The sequence below is a fragment of the Coregonus lavaretus genome (assembly GCF_964263955.1).
Source record: "Coregonus lavaretus genome assembly, chromosome: 5".
Taxonomy (NCBI): domain Eukaryota; kingdom Metazoa; phylum Chordata; class Actinopteri; order Salmoniformes; family Salmonidae; genus Coregonus; species Coregonus lavaretus.
The window spans coordinates 41,800,599-41,821,632 of NC_139992.1; the positions used below are offsets into that span (position 1 = coordinate 41,800,599).

Genomic DNA, 21,034 nt, shown 5'->3' on the forward strand with positions numbered 1-21,034 from the left:
GGGACAGTAGGAGACAACGTATCAAACATTTTTTGAAATAGATACCTGGAATAAAATATCACTGCTTACTTATATGAAGTAAGGGATTATATTGACAAATGAGTGAAATATGACATTTACAGGGGCGACAGGAACAATAGAAGGGGAGACAGATTTTCCTATGGTGTTGATCAAATAATTGATAATGGATCATTTGATATGAGATCACATGGAGCAGATTTAGGGGTTCAATAATCATTGAGATTTAAAGAGGATATGATCTGAAGGGTAATCAATTAAACAATCATTGTATACTCGAGGAATTTTGAGTGGTTTTATGGATTAGTTATGAGGAATTAGATTGATACAAACGATTATTGATGAGTTAGGACTGGGGATATCTGTATCATGTTTTGTGTGTACTTACCATCTTTAGATTACTGATGGTAATTGAAGGTTAATAAAATGTATAATTTCTCTTCCAGGAGAAAGAGATTCGCTTATCTCATTGGAATGTTGCCCAGGGCTAGGGGGAGCAGTTTAGTGGAGTTAGGCAGTAAAAGTAAAAGTGAGCTACCAAATTAAGTGGGGCCTGGCTATTTTGGGTTGTTGTTTTTCAATTGGGTTTTTCAAATAAAAAACAACACACCTAGTATGATGTTTATAAAGGGTTGTTATTTTGATTTTAGGGGATTTTCAACAGGTCAAAAGGTGATAAGTCTTAAAGGAGCACACACAGTGAATTTTATGGAGTTTTTCGGTTTTGACAGTTTAGGGAATACATGATTTCTTATGAGAATAAATGTCATGAGGACTTAATGAACACTTGGGATAAGTAACATTTATGAAATATTTAGGATGATGGTAATGTTTAGTATACTATGGGATGGAACAGTTCGTTGAATGATTTCAATGGCCTCTGAACTCTGTTTTGACTTTCTGGTGTGAATTGATCATCCACACTGGTAAATTCTAAAGGCATGAGAGGAGGACTTTAAGATAGTTTATTTTACCAAGTTGAGGGTAATTTATAGTACTGTGAAAAGTGTGAAGAACTTTATAATTTGGTAATAATATATATGATTCGAAACATAAAATAACAGAAGAGAGAGAGAGCTTTCCCTGAATGAGGGATACCTTTTGCTAGTAAATTGTACTAATCTTGGATTACTTTTACGGGATAGAAGTAAGTTGAGGTATTATCAAATGTTGTCAGCAGGGTTAAAACACTTCTCTGGTCCCAGTCAGCTGTCAAAAGAGGAAGTTTCGATAGATAGAGATCTACTTATAGAGAGCTACAGTAGGGCCCCAATTAAGGAAGTTCACAGATGGGTGAAGCAAGGCACAGTAAATAAGGAAGGAATATGGGTCAAAGACAGCTTACCAATTCTCCCGAAATTACTGTTTAGATATGCTGCAATATTGACACACGGGCAGAGCCATGTGTCAACGGGAGGGATGGATGGTAGAGCAGATTAGACAACACTTTGTTGCATATGGGATTACTAATTATAAAAATAAATATAAAAACTTTTGTTCAAGATGTGTTATCTGTGCTCAAAATAATCACCAGGGCAGACAAAGGGCACCTCAGGGTGAGTATCCTCCGGCTAAGTACCCCTTCCAGCAATTGGAAATTGATTTTATAGAGTTATCACGGAGTGAAGGGAAGAAATTTTGAGTAGCCCCAGATAAAGATGGGTTATCCCCCTTTGAGAAAGTGTTTGGAAGACCTTACAGAATGCCACAGTTGGCAGGACCAGAACAGGCAGACATAGAACTAGAGAATACACTAGCAGAACACATGAGAAAATTGTTCGTTAACCATACCCGTATGTCTAAGAATTTGTGTCCTACAGGAGAATTAAAGGAGAAGGTGATTCATAGTACAGTGGGGAAAAAAAGTATTTAGTCAGCCACCAATTGTGCAAGTTCTCCCACTTAAAAAGAGGCCTGTAATTTTCATCATAGGTACACGTCAACTATAACAGAGATAATAATGACAACTATAATGAGAAAAAAAAATCCAGAAAATCACATTGTAGGATTCTTAATTTATTTATTTGCAAATTATGGTGGAAAATAAGTATTTGGTCAATAACAAAAGTTTCTCAATACTTTGTTATATACCCTTTGTTGGCAATGACACAGGTCAAACGTTTTCTGTAAGTCTTCACAAGGTTTTCACACACTGTTGCTGGTATTTTGGCCCATTCCTCCATGCAGATCTCCTCTAGAGCAGTGATGTTTTGGGGCTGTCGCTGGGCAACACGGACTTTCAACTCCCTCCAAAGATTTTCTATGGGGTTGAGATCTGGAGACTGGCTAGGCCACTCCAGGACCTTGAAATGCTTCTTACGAAGCCACTCCTTCGTTGCCCGGGCGGTGTGTTTGGGATCATTGTCATGCTGAAAGACCCAGCCACGTTATCTTCAATGCCCTTGCTGATGGAAGGAGGTTTTCACTCAAAATCTCACGATACATGGCCCCATTCATTCTTTCCTTTACACGGATCAGTCGTCCTGGTCCCTTTGCAGAAAAACAGTCCCAAAGCATGATGTTTCCACCTCCATGCTTCACAGTAGGTATGGTGTTCTTTGGATGCAACTCCGCATTCTTTGTCCTCCAAACACGACGAGTTGAGTTTTAACCAAAAAGTTATATTTTGGTTTCATCTGACCATATGACATTCTCCCAATCCTCTTCTGGATCATCCAAATGCACTCTAGCAAACTTTGGTTTAAGCAGGGGGACACGTCTGGCACTGCAGGATTTGAGTCCCTGGCGGCGTAGTGTGTTACTGATGGTAGGCTTTGTTACTTTGGTCCCAGCTCTCTGCAGGTCATTCACTAGGTCCCCCCGTGTGGTTCTGGGATTTTTGCTCACCGTTCTTGTGATCATTTTGACCCCACGGGGTGAGATCTTGCGTGGAGCCCCAGATCGAGGGAGATTATCAGTGGTCTTGTATGTCTTCCATTTCCTAATAATTGCTCCCACAGTTGATTTCTTCAAACCAAGCTGCTTACCTATTGCAGATTCAGTCTTCCCAGCCTGGTGCAGGTCTACAATTTTGTTTCTGGTGTCCTTTGACAGCTCTTTGGTCTTGGCCATAGTGGAGTTTGGAGTGTGACTGTTTGAGGTTGTGGACAGGTGTATTTTATACTGATAACAAGTTCAAACAGGTGCCATTAATACAGGTAACGAGTGGAGGACAGAGGAGCCTCTTAAAGAAGAAGTTACAGGTCTGTGAGAGCCAGAAATCTTGCTTGTTTGTAGGTGACCAAATACTTATTTTCCACCATAATTTGCAAATAAATTCATTAAAAATCCTACAATGTGATTTTCTGGAGAAAAAAAATCTCAATTTGTCTGTCATAGTTGACGTGTACCTATGATGAAAATTACAGGCCTCTCATCTTTTTAAGTGGGAGAACTTGCACAATTGGTGGCTGACTAAATACTTTTTTCCCCCACTGTATATAACCTGGAGACTGGGTGTGGATCCAATTGTTGAGGAAAAAGGATTGAAAGCAGTCACGCTGGGAGGAACCATACCAAGTCCTATTGGTAACTGCCTTCGCTATAAGAATAGCTGAGAGAGCCACTTGGGTCCACGTTACCCACTGCAAAAAGGTAGGCCTACATACCAACACTGTTGAACACACACAGAGTTAAAGAGAAGAACTGGACAGGATTGGGATGGCGGTTTTAGGGATTTTGGTGGACTCTGAGCTGCATCATCATGTTAACCATATTATGGATTAATCCAGGTCAACCTAAACAGGGAAATGATGCACTGATTCGATCTCGTAGAAATACTGAAACCAAGAAAGACTATTGGGGGAATGATTATTTTAATAGTTAAAAAGTCAGTTTAGGACAAGATGGGGGATTCAAGATACCATTCGACTTCTCCCATAAAGAGATAGGAGGTTTTGTGGGCTTTGGTAAGAAGGGGGCGTGTACAAGAAAGTTAGGTCCTAGAAGGTATGGTAAATACATTTGCACTGGGGAACGCTCATGTCCTTGGGCAAGGGTGTTTAAACATACCTGGGGAACATACTATGAGAATGGAATGGACGCAGTACACCGATGGGGAATTAAACAAACCCATGATAAATGTAAAACGGAACTGGTGATAACGGTAAAGTCAATTATGCAAGATGACATAGCAAGGAACTATTGGGCCTGTGTTGATGATTTCGGGGCATTTTTCAGGAGAGAAATGAATCTTCCACCTCCGAGACAGATCAGCAGGTAGATCCAATGTTATCACCAGAGGTATCAACAAATAGTCTAATACCCCTTGGAAGGCCCTCAGAAGGAATCCTAAATAGCACTAAACCACCAAGGGTAGAATATTTCCTCTTGCAGGAAATGAACCAAGGAGAAGTAGAAGGAATTTCAAATGAGAACTTCTGGGTAAGGTGGATGAACTACACAGCTAGGGCGTTGGGTCAAACTAATTGTTATGCCTGTTCAACAGGTAGGCCAACCCTTCTAACTGCACCTATGCCTCAGACCATGTTCTCTTGTGTGATAGATTTGGGATCAAACCAAACCTCACCTAATTGTTCTGATATTAAAATAACCACTCTTAAAAAGGATAATACTAAGGCACCCCAATTCACCATGAACTCAATGTTATAGACACCAAAGTAATGCGAATCACAGATCAAATTGGAGAAGGGTTTACAACAAGGTTTTCTGGTGGGTTACAATTCATAAATGTTGACCGGATTAATTACATCTACAAAGGTTCGTTAATTAGACAAGGGATGCAGTGAAGAGAATCTCAGGCCAACAATCCGTCACCTCACTCATGACCTGCAGAATAGTTTGGTTCTCGAAATGCTTTTAGCAGAGAAGGGCGGATTTGCAAGATGGTGGGAGGTCATTGTTGTATGTTTATCCCCAACAATACAGCCCCAGATGGTACAGTAACTAGAGCACTGGCAGGTCTCACTGCATTAAGTAAAGAATGGGCTGAGAACTGGGGGGTGAATACATCAATGACTGGTTGGTTTGATAACATGTTTGGTAAATGGAAAACTATTGTTGTAACTATTCTGGCTGCAGCTATAGCTTCTATGGGTATACTTGTTCTTTGTGGATGTTGTCTTATTCCCTGTGTCCGAGGGTTGGTGAGCAAGGCGTTGGAGTATGCAGTATCACAGCAGATGGTGAGATTCGGCCCAATCCCGGACTCCGACCAACCGAATGAAGAATATGACCCACCAGGCTTGGTGGAGGAGGACGACGGTTCAGATAGTTTGAGACTGGATGTTTTCCTAGAACTATAAATCTCTAGTTTAAAAGTTATTGTAATGATATTTTGTGTATTAAAGTCTTGTTTTAAGTATGATGTACTAGTTAACCGATGTTGCAGGATGTGACGAAGCAAATGTTCTTCACTATAGGCTTAGACTGTTGTTTCCAGATAGTGGGTAAACAGGTTGGGTACCATTGCTAAAGAGTAACGTTACGCTTTTAATCATGGGGTAACCCTGATGAACCTGTATTGAATGAGAATTTTTATATGCAAATCAACTTGTATGCTTTTTATGGAGTATGAAATATGGTGCAGGATATTGTGAGGACGGCGATAACTAAGGAATGTGTGTGTGTGTATGCATGTGTGTGTGTGTGTGTATGTATGTACAGTGGGGAAAAAAAGTATTTAGTCAGCCACCAATTGTGCAAGTTCTCCCACTTAAAAAGATGAGAGAGGCCTGTAATTTTCATCATAGGTACACGTCAACTATGACAGACAAATTGAGGAAAAAAATCCAGAAAATCACATTGTAGGATTTTTAATGAATTTATTTGCAAATTATGGTGGAAAATAAGTATTTGGTCACCTACAAACAAGCAAGATTTCTGGCTCTCACAGACCTGTAACTTCTTCTTTAAGAGGCTCCTCTGTCCTCCACTCGTTACCTGTATTAATGGCACCTGTTTGAACTTGTTATAAGTATAAAAGACACCTGTCCACAACCTCAAACAGTCACACTCCAAACTCCACTATGGCCAAGACCAAAGAGCTGTCAAAGGACACCAGAAACAAAATTGTAGACCTGCACCAGGCTGGGAAGACTGAATATGCAATAGGTAAGCAGCTTGGTTTGAAGAAATCAACTGTGGGAGCAATTATTAGGAAATGGAAGACATACAAGACCACTGATAATCTCCCTCGATCTGGGGCTCCACGCAAGATCTCACCCCGTGGGGTCAAAATGATCACAAGAACGGTGAGCAAAAATCCCAGAACCACACGGGGGGTCCTAGTGAATGACCTGCAGAGAGCTGGGACCAAAGTAACAAAGCCTACCATCAGTAACACACTACGCCGCCAGGGACTCAAATCCTGCAGTGCCAGATGTGTCCCCCTGCTTAAGCCAGTACATGTCCAGGCCCGTCTGAAGTTTGCTAGAGTGCATTTGGATGATCCAGAAGAGGATTGGGAGAATGTCATATGGTCAGATGAAACCAAAATAGAACTTTTTGGTAAAAACTCAACTCGTCGTGTTTGGAGGACAAAGAATGCTGAGTTGCATCCAAAGAACACCATACCTACTGTGAAGCATGGAGGTGGAAACATCATGCTTTGGGGCTGTTTTTCTGCAAAGGGACCAGGACGACTGATCCGTGTAAAGGGAAGAATGAATGGGGCCATGTATCGTGAGATTTTGAGTGAAAACCTCCTTCCATCAGCAAGGGCATTGAAGATGAAACGTGGCTGGGTCTTTCAGCATGACAATGATCCCAAACACACCGCCCGGGCAACGAAGGAGTGGCTTCGTAAGAAGCATTTCAAGATCCTGGAGTGGCCTAGCCAGTCTCCAGATCTCAACCCCATAGAAAATCTTTGGAGGGAGTTGAAAGTCTGTGTTGCCCAGCGACAGCCCCAAAACATCCCTGCTCTAGAGGAGATCTGCATGGAGGAATGGGCCAAAATACCAGCAACAGTGTGTGAAAACCTTGAGAAGACTTACAGAAAACGTTTGACCTGTGTCATTGCCAACAAAGGGTATATAACAAAGTATTGAGAAACTTTTGTTATTGACCAAATACTTATTTTCCACCATAATTTGCAAATAAATTCATAAAAAATCCTACAATGTGATTTTCTGGATTTTTTTTCCTCATTTTGTCTGTCATAGTTGACGTGTACCTATGATGAAAATTACAGGCCTCTCTCATATTTTTAAGTGTGAGAACTTGCACAATTGGTGGCTGACTAAATACTTTTTCCCCCCACTGTATGTGTGAACTGATGGTCAGGTGAGCAGTTTTAAAGTGGAAAACTACAGCCCACCTAAAGAGGGGAGGGATTTTTGTATGACGTGTGAGTATAAAAGATGGCAGAATTCTCAATGAATAAACATCTCTGACTATGCAGACCGGGACTCTGTCCGTTTCATTGATCCAAAAGCATTACAACCTTTTGGAAGACGCACAGAGACACTGAAATAGTTTGATAAATAATTCACATAACACCTGCCCTAAACATTTGTGGAGATCTGAGAGGATTGGACAGGTGTAAGCAATGTGGTGATAAATCCAGCCAGCCTCTCAGAAGGCGAGGTGGAGGTATTACCATATAGCTTAACTCTATCATATCCTTTTAAGATCTCCACAAGTGGCTAGAGGTTGTTTCTGGACAAGGCAATGGAACGAGATATGAGGGAGGGAGAGTTTATATGAGAGAGAACAGTTGTTCCACTCACCCGGACCTCCTGGTCTCCAGTAAGGTAAGTAGCACTTGAGTTCCGTTAACAATGGAGGCCTCACTCCTCTCCCCCTCAAACATTGTCTTCAGGAGCCCCGCTACGCTCTCCTGCGACTCTAGTACAGCCAATAAGGGGTCGGCCTCGACGTTCTCCTGCATCTGGTTGACCTGGTCTCGACTAAGGCGGATGATGTCACAAAGCGTCTGGGACGCATTTGATTGTCTCTTAAAAAAAAAAAAATGTAACAAATCAGGATTCATACTTCTGACCAGATGGTTAATATGAACTACCATGCCTTGTCCAGGTATAGTACTGCAATATCAGACTAAGGTCTATACTCACTTCCTCGTCTTTGCCTGTATGGATGAGCTCTGAGAGTCTCTGAATCAGCTTCTCTTCGTTCAGCCACTGAGATAAGGAAAGAAAGAGTATGACAGGGAATGAATGAGAGAAATACAAGATGTCCAAGTCAATAAGAAATTATATTTCTAATTGAACACAACATTTATGAGAACAGGTATGGCTGGCAGACAGACAGACCCACAGTGGCAGCTTACATTCAGGACCTCCTGCCTCAAGGGGGCAGGCTCCACACAGCTGATGAGGCGAAGCAGCAGGTCCATCATGGCGGAGGCGTCGATGTGTTTCAGCACCAGGCCGATGAAGCCATCCTTTTTCCTCAGGAAGGAGATTACCTGGAGCAAAATAGACATTTGGTGAGCTCCAGATAGGTCTTTACATTTTCTTTATCCACCTTTATGACTTCTTGGGCATTGAGATTACCTGTTCTGTTTTCCTAGCGATGAGGTTGCCAATGGTCTTGCTGAAGAAGCTGGCTAATAGCGGGTTGAGGGGCGGGTCCTGCTCCAGGAAGTGGTAGAGAGTCTCCAGGAGTGACTCGTCCCCGCCCAACTTGTCGTTGATGAGGGACACGTCTGATGTCAGGAGCTCACAGGCGATGTTAGGGAACCTGTAATGTGGGACGACAACAACAGGATGAGAGGGGGGGAAAACAGTCTAAGTGTCAGTGTGGGAGGGAGGTGTACAGTCTGTATTAATTCTTGAAATATGATACTTTTACGATGTTTGGAAATATTCTGACGATGCTCATTTCGTCAATTCTGAATCCATGTTTATTGGACTCAGTATGCTGAAGACCATGTTGTGTATGCTATGCTAAGGGACCCAATCAAGATCAGGGCCCAGTTTCCCAAAAGCATCTCAAGGCTAAGTTCATCGTTAGAACCATAGGAATGAGTATGGTTCTAACGATGAACTTAACCTTAAGATGCTTTTGGGAAACCAGGCCCTATTGGGTGTTTTTTGTGTCTTGTAAGCTTCTTTACATGGCTAGATTTTGTCCACAAGAGGGCATGCATAGAGTTAGGAATTAGAATAGTAATTTAATAGGATTTCTATGAGGGCATGTTTCAAACCCAACGCCACCTGTTGTACTTTTGTCACATTAGAAGAATCAACCTAAAAACATGAACTAATTTAGAGGCATCTATCATGGCACTGGTAGTTCTGTTCCCAGTTCATGACGTTGTGAGTTCAAAACATCCTATTGTGTTTCTACACTGTCAATTATCAGTCTTCAACCTTAAAGCCATCAAAAACGTATCTTGGCTCCCATTAAGGCCGGGATTCAATCCAATCACGGGTTATAGGCATTGTGGCTTTTAAAGGCAATGTTCCTGTTTTCGCAGAGATCCCATTCACGGTGAACGCTGCATATGTCGGCTCAATAGAAATTGCTCATGCTTCCTATCACTCAGAAGTTATGTAGCAAGCTAAGGTGACCACAATGCCTGCCATGGACGTTTCCTAGTTGCTTTGAATGTTAAAAATCTTAAAAGAACAATTTTAAAGCCTAAAATGATAAAATGATACAACTTTCAAAACAAGTATTTTGTAGCAATCCACAACCCTCAACTAGCTAGCTAGGTAGCTGTTTCGCCTTCTAGCACATTCACTCATTTTTAAACAATTAACAAGCTAGTTAGCTACCACCTGTTCTTGTCAATACTGTCAGAGTAGCTAGCAAGCAACAAGATATGCCAAATAAAAACCACTTGAGGGTAAATAAATCAGATTTGACCGTTCAGACAAGTTGCATGGCCAGGAATCAGATTTGTATTTGATTTCAAACCACCTACGAATGTGGCTTGAAATATCTGATTCCATGTGTGTTTTGGCTGTTCAGACTGCAGGAAAATGAACAGATTCGAAACAGATATTCCAAAAAGTCACTTCAAAATGCTAATGTGAACAAGGCTTTAGTTTTTATAGGCAAAGTCTGTATTTAAATACCAAGTGGCCATTGTGCTCCAGCCCCTTTAACCTCCTCCAATCATCACAGCTGCCCTTCGACCAACTCTGCAGATAACAGCTGAGCAGACATAACTGGATTTGAACTCATAACCGACAAGGCGAGGACTAGACCGCACAGCCACAAGCTCTTTCACTCTAGACAGGGATCTCTGTGTGTTTGACATTGAGAATCACAGGAAAATAAAAAAGACCGTAATAGTGTATGCATGCTGGTCTTGCGTTGAAACTTGGCAGTTGGTACTTATCATCCACTGAGCATAGAACCCAGGCAATGTCAGAGCATGTTACGGAGAAGCCCCTTTCATTCCGTACAACTGTTTTTTAGAGGGAAGGTCAGTCCGTGATGGCTTAAGCATAGGGTGTATTTGAATATTTATTTCATTAAAAGTATCCTTTGTTTAGCACAAATGTTCTCTTACAATAATGTCATAATATACACGTGTGTTGAGCGGCCACATCTCAACCCATCCCTCTTCCCCCTCGGTCGACCCGTTTCTCTCACTTAAAGCGGCTCTTCTCCTCTAGGTCAGCAGGGGGCTCTGTGGTGATGAGGTTGACCAGCTCTGTCATGCAGTGGTCCTGAGAGAGGAAGAGCAGCAGCCGGCGGTTCTGGGCCTTGCACTCCTGCAGGACATCGTCCTCCTCCATGAGCTCCCGCAGCGTCACGTCCTCCCGGTCCAGCAGCTGGTCGATGTGGGACGTGGTGTGCAGGTCAAACTTCCAGAACATGATGGCTGCTTGGACAGGGGGCACAGCCCTAGGAGGAGAAAGAAGGAGAGTCAGAGAAAGAGGGACGCAATGTTGGCATGGCGCCCTAGTAGCAGCCTAAGCAGAGAGCTCCTGTAAATGTGTTTTTACAAGTTTTTTTTATTTTTTATGAGCTGTTTTGTTTTGGATAACATTGAGTTTTGTTGCATATTTCTGGTGGTTTTGATCTTGTAGCCCTCTACAAGATCACCACCAGACACTTCAACCATCTCCCTGACTACCTTCCTCTGAGCAAGCCATGAACTGTCCCTCTCCATCTTTAAAGGATGCATACACTCAAAGACGTGGCCTCTATTGGTTGACCTAGCCAACTACTCATAATGATGTATTGGTTGACTTAGCTAACTATAGCTAGGCTACTCATAATGATGTATTGGTTGACCTAGCTAACTAAAGCTAGGCTACTCATGATGATGAATTACTTTTTAGTTTTTTGCTTTTGAGATTATGAAAAGAAATGTAATTTACTATAAAGGAGAAGAGGAAGAAAAGGGGGGAGATTAAAAGAGGTGAGGTTCATGCGTAGGTGGGGAGGGTAACAGGGGAAATACACACACAAAGATGAAAACAATGAAGCAGGAACATCTAAAAACATCCACATAAGCACGGTCACTGACTCGGTCCACACATGAACAACAAACTCATTACAGATATCATTTGTGATGTAACCTCCAGTAATTGTGCTTACCAGTAGATGAAATGTGGGTATCTTTAATCAGACCTTCCTCACAGACAGGCAGGCATTTGTGTTTGTGCAGACGGCAGAGAGAGTGGCGAGGCCTGGCATTTATCAGCATGGGTCTCCTCTTAGAACATGGGCCTCCTTAATACACAACACACTGAAGGGCTCACCATAACCTGAGAGAGAGAAGGGAATTGGGGTTACAATAAATTATAATTAAATTCATATAGGACCTTGCATCAGCTCTCAAAGACATCCATTATTAGTCAGCAGCAGTATTTGCATAGTCATCTTTAAACACAAGATGCATGTGTTGCATCAGATTTACTCAGACTGCTTGACATCACAAGGAGGATTCTGAATAGAACTTTCAAGAAATACGTTTGTCTGGCTGCCATTAGTTGTAAGGTCATGACCTAGCCTTCTAGTTAGTAGACTGCTAGTGAGAAAGCAGGGTTTGACTTTTGAAATCTTAGCGTCGGGCAGCCGAACCCTAAGTCAACCTGCTTCTATAGAATTCTTAGCTTTCAGTTTTATGAATGAGACAATGAACTGCTGTGCCAATAGTTACAACAGCTTGCCCTGACTTGCCTTGTGGCTTATAAAAAAACTAGGCCTAGACTAATGTTATATATCAACTCAATTTAGCCTAACAACAGTGAAATGCGCAATGCTTTGTGTTGTGTCGTCAAGAACACAAACAACAAAGAACTCCAGCTAACTTAATTACCTGAAGACAGTAGTGAATGGCATTTAAGCCAACATAATGGAGAGGCTCACACTGAAAAATGGGCATGCCATCAACTACGAGATACTAGCTGGAAAATCTTAAACAAAATTCCAGATGCATGCTTTGGGTCTTGTTAGGCCTATGCAAATGCTTTACGAAATGAGATTAGCATTTTGAAATGGATTATAGGCTTGCATAGGCTACCAATTACGGTCAAATTAATTAATTTATTTTTATTTATTTAACCTTTATTTAACCAGGTAAGCCAGTTGAGAACAAGTTCTCATTTACAACTGCGACCTGGCCAAGATAAAGCAAAGCAGTGCGATAAAAACAGAGTTACATATGGGGTAAAACAAAACATAAAGTCAAAAATACAACAGAAAATATATATACAGTGTGTTCAAATGTAGCAAGTTATGGAGGTAAGGCAATAAATAGGCCATAGTGCAAAATAATTACAATTAGTGTTAACACTGGAATGATAGATGTGCAATAGATGATGTGCAAATAGAGATACTGGGGTGCAAATGAGCAAAATAAATAACAATATGGGGATGAGGTAGTTGGGTGGGCTAATTTCAGATGGGCTGTGTACAGGTGCAGTGATCGGTAAGGTGCTCTGACAACTGATGCTTAAAGTTAGTGAGGGAGATAAGAGTCTCCAGCTTCAGAGATTTTTGCAGTTCGTTCCAGTCATTTGCAGCAGAGAACTGGAAGGAATGGCGGCCAAAGGAGGTGTTGGCTTTGGGGATGACCAGTGAGATATACCTGCTGGAGCGCATACTACGGGTGGGTGTTGCTATGGTGACCAATGAGCTAAGATAAGGCAGGGATTTGCCTAGCAGTGATTTATAGATGGCCTGGAGCCAGTGGGTTTGGCGATGAATATGTAGTGAGGACCAGCCAACAAGAGCGTACAGGTCACAATGGTGGGTAGTATATGGGGCTTTGATGACAAAACGGATGGCACTGTGATAGACTACATCCAATTTGCTGAGTAGAGTGTTGGAGGCTATTTTGTAAATGACATTGCCGATGTCATTGGAGATGCTTAATGTGAGTTGGAGATGCTTAATGTGAGTCTGGAAGGAGAGTTTACAGTCTAACCAGACTGTATTTGTAGTTGTCCACATACTCTAGGTCAGACCTGTGGACAACTTTGTCATAAGTCTAATGTATGAAAACTGGGCTGACTACCAGGGTTAGCTGCCTAGCTACTACAATTAATATTATTACCTGTATGCTTTAAAAAGATATGCAGAAGAAATTGCATATAGTGCACACTGCCCTTTCCTGGACCCTCACTCACACATCACTAATGTGAAAAGGTTGTGGTTAGCTCTAGCTACTTCACTGTTTTTGACGTCAGCATTGCACACTAAACAACCTAGCTATAAGCTATAGCCTAGGCAACCACAACTACAGACAGGAAATGAGAATAGTTTCGAAAAATCTGTTGGCTATGGTTGCTATGGTAAACACACTAAACTATCAAGACCATCATTCAGACATGTTAGAAGGGACAAAGTCAAACCGACTTGCTTAGTCAACAAAAGACAAATGTGCTGGCCTGTGCAATACAACACTGACTGGCCGCCCACACATAACACAAGAATGGGTCTGAAAAAGGAAATCAACGTGTTTCCTCCTTTTTCCTCTTATTTGGACAACCCTGCCCTGCACGTGCGGAGCGCCCATCTGGCATACATTTACACAGAGCTCACTAGTGCAACAATAACCCCTAGAGTGCTACACAGGAAAAAGCAAAAACTTGACTTCTCATCTAAAATAGAACTCACCAGGGGCATCCTCAACAAAACAGTCCACTGGCTAATGTAGTAAATGATGAAAAGAGGAACAATGGTTAAAGAGCAATCAACTGGATGCTATGACCCAACAGAAGCCTGTCATTAAGCAAAGCAAGTGGCTTATGGGGCAGTGTAGTAATGCAGCGTTCGTTCACATGCTCGTCAGAACTTCCTATTTCCTAGTTGTGATGTCGGATATACAACTTTGTTTCATTCATGTGCTTTTTGATCGGAACAATTCGTCAACCAACAAGATTTTAGTTAGCTTTATAAGCTAGCTAACATTGCTAATAATAAAAGTTTGCTAGCTTGACATTGACAATATGGTCAATCTAGCTACATTATCCATATTGATAAGGTTGTAGTTGTCAACAATTTTCTCAGAGTTTCCCACTTGAAATTCAGACTTGGGAGGGTCGTTTAAGTGAAACGTCCCAGTCGGAACTAGGAATTTCTGATAACTCCGATGGCATGTGAACGCGGTATAGACAGAGCAATCAGAGGGCAGGCTATGTCACAAATCTTAGATGGCTTCCTTTCCTTGTCTCCTCACCTTCATGACCACTGATTAGTTAGGCAAAAGCAAGATGGTGGAAACGTATAAAGTCTACTATGATCAGTGGTTATGAAGGAGAGTTGATAGGTTAAAGGAGGCTATCTAAGATAATTTGGACATGGTGGAAACGTATAAAGTCTACTATGATCAGTGGTTATGAAGGAGAGTTGATAGGTTAAAGGAGGCTATCTAAGATCATTTGGACATAGCCAGGCTCTCCCATCTCCTAATTAGGTGCTTATCAGTCTCAGTTGGCTGCACTGCTAAGCACGTGCACTTCTCCATGAGTTGCTAACAGAAGTAGCAACAGGGAGCCCCATTTAAGATGCTCTTTTGTTTTGCCACCTTATACCAAGGATTCAAGATGTGGTTGGTTTTGGATAATTGCTTTATTTACAAATTTGACTGTTCTATTTTGTCTGTATGCCTATCATGGACCTCAGCCACGGCATATTCTCCCCGCTTCCATTACTTTGATGCGGGCAGTATAAGAGTTTCATGCCAAAACCTGTCAGAATGGCCAATAGCCCCCACTCGCCAATGGACATTTATCATTGCTACAGTTGTCAAAGTGTATATTTTATTTGTATTATTGTCTCATGTAAACATGTATATTATTTTGTATTATTGTTTAATTCACTTCTCAACCATTCTACTTTTCCATGTCCATTCTACTTTTCCATGTTGATAATTTCTCCGAATAACCATTTGTAAGATAAGGAACCCTTTAGGGTCTACTATCACTCCTTGCCTGACAATGTTCTGTAGAAATGTAAAATGATATGGTGGTGGCCTTGGCAAGAAATGCACATCAACTGCTGAGTGTTGGTAGCTCACATTTCTGTTTACTTCACAAGTCACTACTGTAGTACTTGCTGGCTACTTCTATTCACTACTTAGAGATTTGACATTGATTATTTATAAGGTAACGCTGCCAGTGCCAAACCCTTGCCATGCAGTTGGAAACGGGGTTGACTTTGTTTGTTCAATGGATAGAAATTCCAAGACCGTCGATTTGTTTCTAGACAACTACAATTTTACAACTGTGTGGAATTTTCCGCAACAAGTATATCTTCACGAATGCAGGAAGTAACATGTTAGGTAGTTAATAACATTTCTTGCAACCGAGACATGATCTTGAGAACGAACTTCTCTCTTTTTGGTCTCGCTAACGTCGAATGTCTGAACAACAGCAGCTAACGTCAGCTAGTATTAGTTAGCTAGGACATATTAGCAAGCGAGATAGCTACCTAATTCAGTTAGCAAAGTAGATTGGCTGAGCCAGAGGGATTCGATACATTCAGTCAAATGCAGAGAAAATCCAGAGCCGCTAGCTTTCCAGGTAGTTAACTAACTTAACGTTACCATACAATTTAGCTAACGTTAGCACAAGTTGAGCACATTAGTATCAACTTTGTCGTTGCGAGTTAGTTAGATGGCTGGTTGTCGGCGTTAGTTTCTCTCGGAGTCCGATAACTAGCAGCTAACGTTAACTATCATTAGCATAACTTGAGCTATCTAGCTAAATTGGCAAAAGCTAGTTAACCCTATTTAGCTAACTAGGTACTGTCACTGATAGCTTAACCAGATAGTTAGTCGCCAAGCCCAAATATAACTCACCAGCTTTAGCTAGCCAACGTTGGTCCTGAGAAACTTACCGTGTTGTTCAAAGTTTGCAATCCACTCGTATGTATGGCTAGAAGTTGGCTAACGCTACCTACCTTCCTTAGCTGATAACTAACGTTAGTTAGCGAACTAGCCAAACGTGATTTGTTTTGATGGGTCAGGCTGACGAGCAGTATGAGCAAAGTATATGTCAACCTGGTGACACATATATTATTCTCTTGCAACGGACAGGCAGTTACCTCACATTTGTACCTTGTATATTCAATATTATTACGCGTACTGTCTATGTATATCCTCTACAGTAAATCAAATCAAATGCTAGCCTTCTCAAGCATGCAAAGCAGGAAAAACTCGGTCATATTTTCGAATCAAAATGGCGAATATTCTCGCGGAGGCGCGCAGGGGAGTGCGCATTGACTTCTTCTATGGCCGGGGTGTGAAACTCATTTTGCCCAGGGGCCACATTCGGTCTCCAACTATGTCCGGAGGGCCGCACTGAAAATTGGTTATGTTACAGTACCTCACCATCAAAATTTGCAAAAGATAGTCCTCTATCCATCGTTTTTGGAATGTTCGATACACCCTTACTGTTTACCTTTAATTTCCGTGATTATTAGGGAGCTGGACACATTCAAGAAACTGTATAAAACGGTCCATTATCATTTCTACACAGTTTTGAGTTGGTTTTAGTCATTTTAAAGTGTGCTGATCAGAAATGTAAACGCAACAATTTCAAAGATTTTACTGAGTTACAGTTTATATAAGGAAATCAGTCAATTTAAATTCATTAGGCCCTAATCTATGGATTTCACATGACTGGGAATACAGATATGCATCTGTTGGTCACAGATACCTTAAAAAGAAGGTAGGGGTGTGGATCAGAAAACCAGTCAGTATCTGGTGTGACCACCATTTTCCTCATTCAGCGCGACACATCTCCTTCGCATAAAGTTGATCAGGCTGTTGATTGTGGCCTGTGGAATGTTGTCCCACAATTTTCTTCAATAGCTGTGCGAAGTTGCTGGATATTGGCAGGAACTGGAACACGCTGTGCCTGTGGTACACGTCGATCCAGAGCATCCCAAACATGCTCAATGGGTGACATGTCTGGTGAGTATGCAGGCCATGGAAGAACTGGGACATTTTCAGCTTCCAGGAATTATGTACAGATCCTTGCTACATGGGGCCGTGCATTATCATGCTTAGGACTGCCCATACCATAACCCCTACCGCCACCATGAGGCACTCTGTTCAACAACATTGATATCAGCAAAAAATTCTGGGATCTTTTAGTTCAGCTCATGAAACATGGGACCAACACTTTACATGTTGTGTTTATTTTTCTGTTCAGTGTACATTGAGTCATTTTAAAGTATATTCTCCCTGACTGTCTAGCTGGAATTTCTGTGATTATTAGCGAGCTGGACTCAGTCAAGAAACTGTATAAAAAGGTCCATTATCATTATCATTATTTAATTTTTTTACTCAAACCATCCGCTTTTAAACCACAAACGTTAAGGTGCATGCTGCCACCTACTGTGCTGGAGTGTGTGGTCAATCACTGTTTACATTAGCTCTACATGTATAAAGGGAAACAAACCGATAAACCTAAATCCACCTACCTAACTGTACTATTAAGAACATTTAAAAGAGCCCTACTAACTTCTAACAGACCCTTCCCCATCCCTTCCAAATCCGTCCAAACCCGTCCAACCTCAATGACCCTACACTTCAATCTTTCCCTCTCTTCAACATAATTACAACAATATAACAACACATGCTCCACTGTTTCATCGACCATACATTCCAGACACAAAGCAGATGTAATGAAGAGTTAAATGTACAATGTCCTAGACACAACTGAGCAAACATCACCTCTTCCTTCCTAATCTGACCTTTGAATCTTGGTCTGTCGACCTTTCTTGGTGCAAAGACTTCAGAGAGAGACGAGGAATAAACTATACAGGGAGGGAAAAAAGTATTTGATACCCTGCTGATTTTGTACGTTTGCCCACTGACAAAGAAATGATCAGTCCATAATTTTAATGGTAGGTTTATTTGAACAGTGAGAGACAGAATAACAACAACAAAATCCAGAAAAACGCATGTCAAAAATGTTATAAATTGATTTGCATTTTAATTAGGGAAATAAGTATTTGACCCCCTCTCAATCAGAAAGATTTCTGGCTCCCAGGTGTCTTTTATACAGGTAACGAGCTGAGGTTAGGAGCACACTCTTAAAGGGAGTGCTCCTAATCTCAGTTTGTTACCTGTATAAAAGACACCTGTCCACAGAAGCAATCAATCAATCAGATTCCAAACTCTCCACCATGGCCAAGACCAAAGAGCTCTCCAAGGATGTCAGGGACAAGATTGTAGACCTACACAAGGCTGGAATGGGCTACAAGACCATCGCCAAGCAGCTTGGTGAGAAGGTGACAACAGTTGGTGCGATTATTCGCAAATGGAAGAAACACAAAAGAACTGTCAATCTCCCTCGACCTGGGGCTCCATGCAAGATCTCACCTCGTGGAGTTGCAATGATCATGAGAACAGTGAGGAATCAGCCCAGAACTACATGGGAGGATCTTGTCAATGATCTCAAAGCAGCTGGGACCATAGTCACCAAGAAAACAATTGATAACACACTACGCCGTGAAGGACTGAAATCCTGCAGCGCCCGCAAGGTCCCCCTGCTCAAGAAAGCACATATACAGGCCCGTCTGAAGTTTGCCAATGAACATCTGAATGATTCAGAGGAGAACTGGGTGAAAGTGTTGTGGTCAGATGAGACCAAAATTGAGCTCTTTGGCATCAACTCCACTCGCCGTGTTTGGAGGAGGAGGAATGCTGCCTATGACCCCAAGAACACCATCCCTACCGTCAAACATGGAGGTGGAAACATTATGCTTTGGGGGTTGTTTTTCTGCTAAGGGGACAGGACAACATCACCGCATCAAAGGGACGATGGACGGGGCCATGTACCGTCAAATCTTGGGTGAGAACCTCCTTCCCTCAGCTAATGGGTCGTGGATGGGTATTCCAGCATGACAATGACCCAAAACACACGGACAAGGCAACAAAGGAGTGGCTCGAGAAGGAGCACATTAAGGTCCTGGAGTGGCCTAGCCAGTCTCCAGACCTTAATCCCATAGAAAATCTGTGGAGGGAGCTGAAGGTTCGAGTTGCCAAACGTCAGGCTCGAAACCTTAATGATTTGGAGAAGATCTGCAAAGAGGAGTGGGACAAAATCCCTCCTGAGATGTGTGCAAACCTGGTGGCCAACTACAAGAAATGTCTGACCTCTGTGATTGCCAACAAGGGTTTTGCCACCAAGTACTAAGTCATGTTTTGCAGAGGGGTCAAATACTTTACATTTAACATTTACATTTACGTCATTTAGCAGACGCTCTTATCCAGAGCGACTTACAAATAGGTGCATTCACCTTATAGCCAGTGGGATAACCACTTTACAATGTTTTTTATTTTTTTATTTTTTGGGGGGTGGGTGGGTGGGTTGGAGTAAGGGAGGGGGGGGGGGGGGGGGGGGTAGAAGGATTACTTTATCCTATCCCAGGTATTCCTTAAAGAGGTGGGGTTTCAAATGTCTCCGGAAGGTGGTGAGTGACTCCGCTGTCCTGGCGTCGTGAGGGAGCTTGTTCCACCATTGGGGTGCCAGAGCAGCGAACAGTTTTGACTGGGCTGAGCGGGAACTATGCTTCCGCAGAGGTAGGGGAGCCAGCAGGCCAGAGGTGGATGAACGCAGTGCCCTCGTTTGGGTGTAGGGACTGATCAGAGCCTGAAGGTACGGAGGTGCCGTTCCCCTCACAGCTCCGTAGGCAAGCACCATGGTCTTGTAGCAGATGCGAGCTTCAACTGGAAGCCAGCGGAGTGTGCGGAGGAGCGGGGTGACGTGAGAGAACTTGGGAAGGTTGAACACCAGACGGGCTGCGGCATTCTGGATGAGTTGTAGGGGTTTAATGGCACAGGCAGGGAGCCCAGCCAACAGCGAGTTGCAGTAATCCAGACGGGAGATGACAAGTGCCTGGATTAGGACCTGTGCCGCTTCCTGTGTAAGGCAGGGTCGTACTCTCCGAATGTTGTAGAGCATGAACCTACAGGATCGGGTCACCGCATTGATGTTAGCGGAGAACGACAGGGTGTTGTCCAGGGTCACGCCAAGGCTCTTCGCACTCTGGGAGGAGGACACAACGGAGTTGTCAACCGTGATGGCGAGATCATGGAACGGGCAGTCCTTCCCCGGGAGGAAGAGCAGCTCCGTCTTGCCGAGGTTCAGCTTGAGGTGGTGATCCGTCATCCATACTGATATGTCTGCCAGACATGCAGAGATGCGATTCGCCACCTGGTTATCAGAAGGGGGAAAGGAGAAGATTAGTTGTGTGTCGTCAGCGTAGCAATGATAGGAGAGGCCATGTGAGGATATGACAGAGCCAAGTGACTTGGTGTATAGCGAGAATAGGAGAGGGCCTAGAACTGAGCCCTGGGGGACACCAGTGGTGAGAGCACGTGGTGCGGAGACAGCTTCTCGCCACGCCACTTGGTAGGAGCGACCGGTCAGGTAGGACGCAATCCAAGAGTGAGCCGCGCCGGAGATGCCCAGCTCGGAGAGGGTGGAGAGGAGGATCTGATGGTTCACAGTATCAAAGGCAGCAGACAGGTCTAGAAGGACAAGAGCAGAGGAGAGAGAGTTAGCTTTAGCAGTGCGGAGAGCCTCTGTGACACAGAGAAGAGCAGTCTCAGTTGAATGACCAGTCTTGAAACCTGACTGGTTTGGATCAAGAAGGTCATTCTGAG

At 42.7% G+C, this 21,034-nt stretch overlaps 1 protein-coding gene across 2 annotated transcripts in view; it reads right to left on the reverse strand.

Moving 5' to 3' along the window:
- Nucleotides 1-16,587, reverse strand: part of LOC311129030 (serine/threonine-protein phosphatase 6 regulatory subunit 2-like) — a 32,447-nt gene extending 15,860 nt beyond the window's left edge. For both annotated transcript variants that reach the window (XM_084161285.1, XM_084161284.1), the window contains exons 1-7: nucleotides 16,252-16,587; nucleotides 11,503-11,672; nucleotides 10,549-10,803; nucleotides 8,496-8,682; nucleotides 8,270-8,407; nucleotides 8,055-8,120; nucleotides 7,710-7,936 (exon numbers count right to left, since the gene is read on the reverse strand). In XM_084161285.1, coding sequence (XP_084017411.1) covers nucleotides 7,710-7,936; nucleotides 8,055-8,120; nucleotides 8,270-8,407; nucleotides 8,496-8,682; nucleotides 10,549-10,775 — 845 coding nt within the window. In that variant the 5' untranslated portion in view covers nucleotides 10,776-10,803; nucleotides 11,503-11,672; nucleotides 16,252-16,587. The remainder of the gene's footprint in view (nucleotides 1-7,709; nucleotides 7,937-8,054; nucleotides 8,121-8,269; nucleotides 8,408-8,495; nucleotides 8,683-10,548; nucleotides 10,804-11,502; nucleotides 11,673-16,251) is intronic.
- Nucleotides 16,588-21,034: the final 4,447 nt, after the last annotated feature.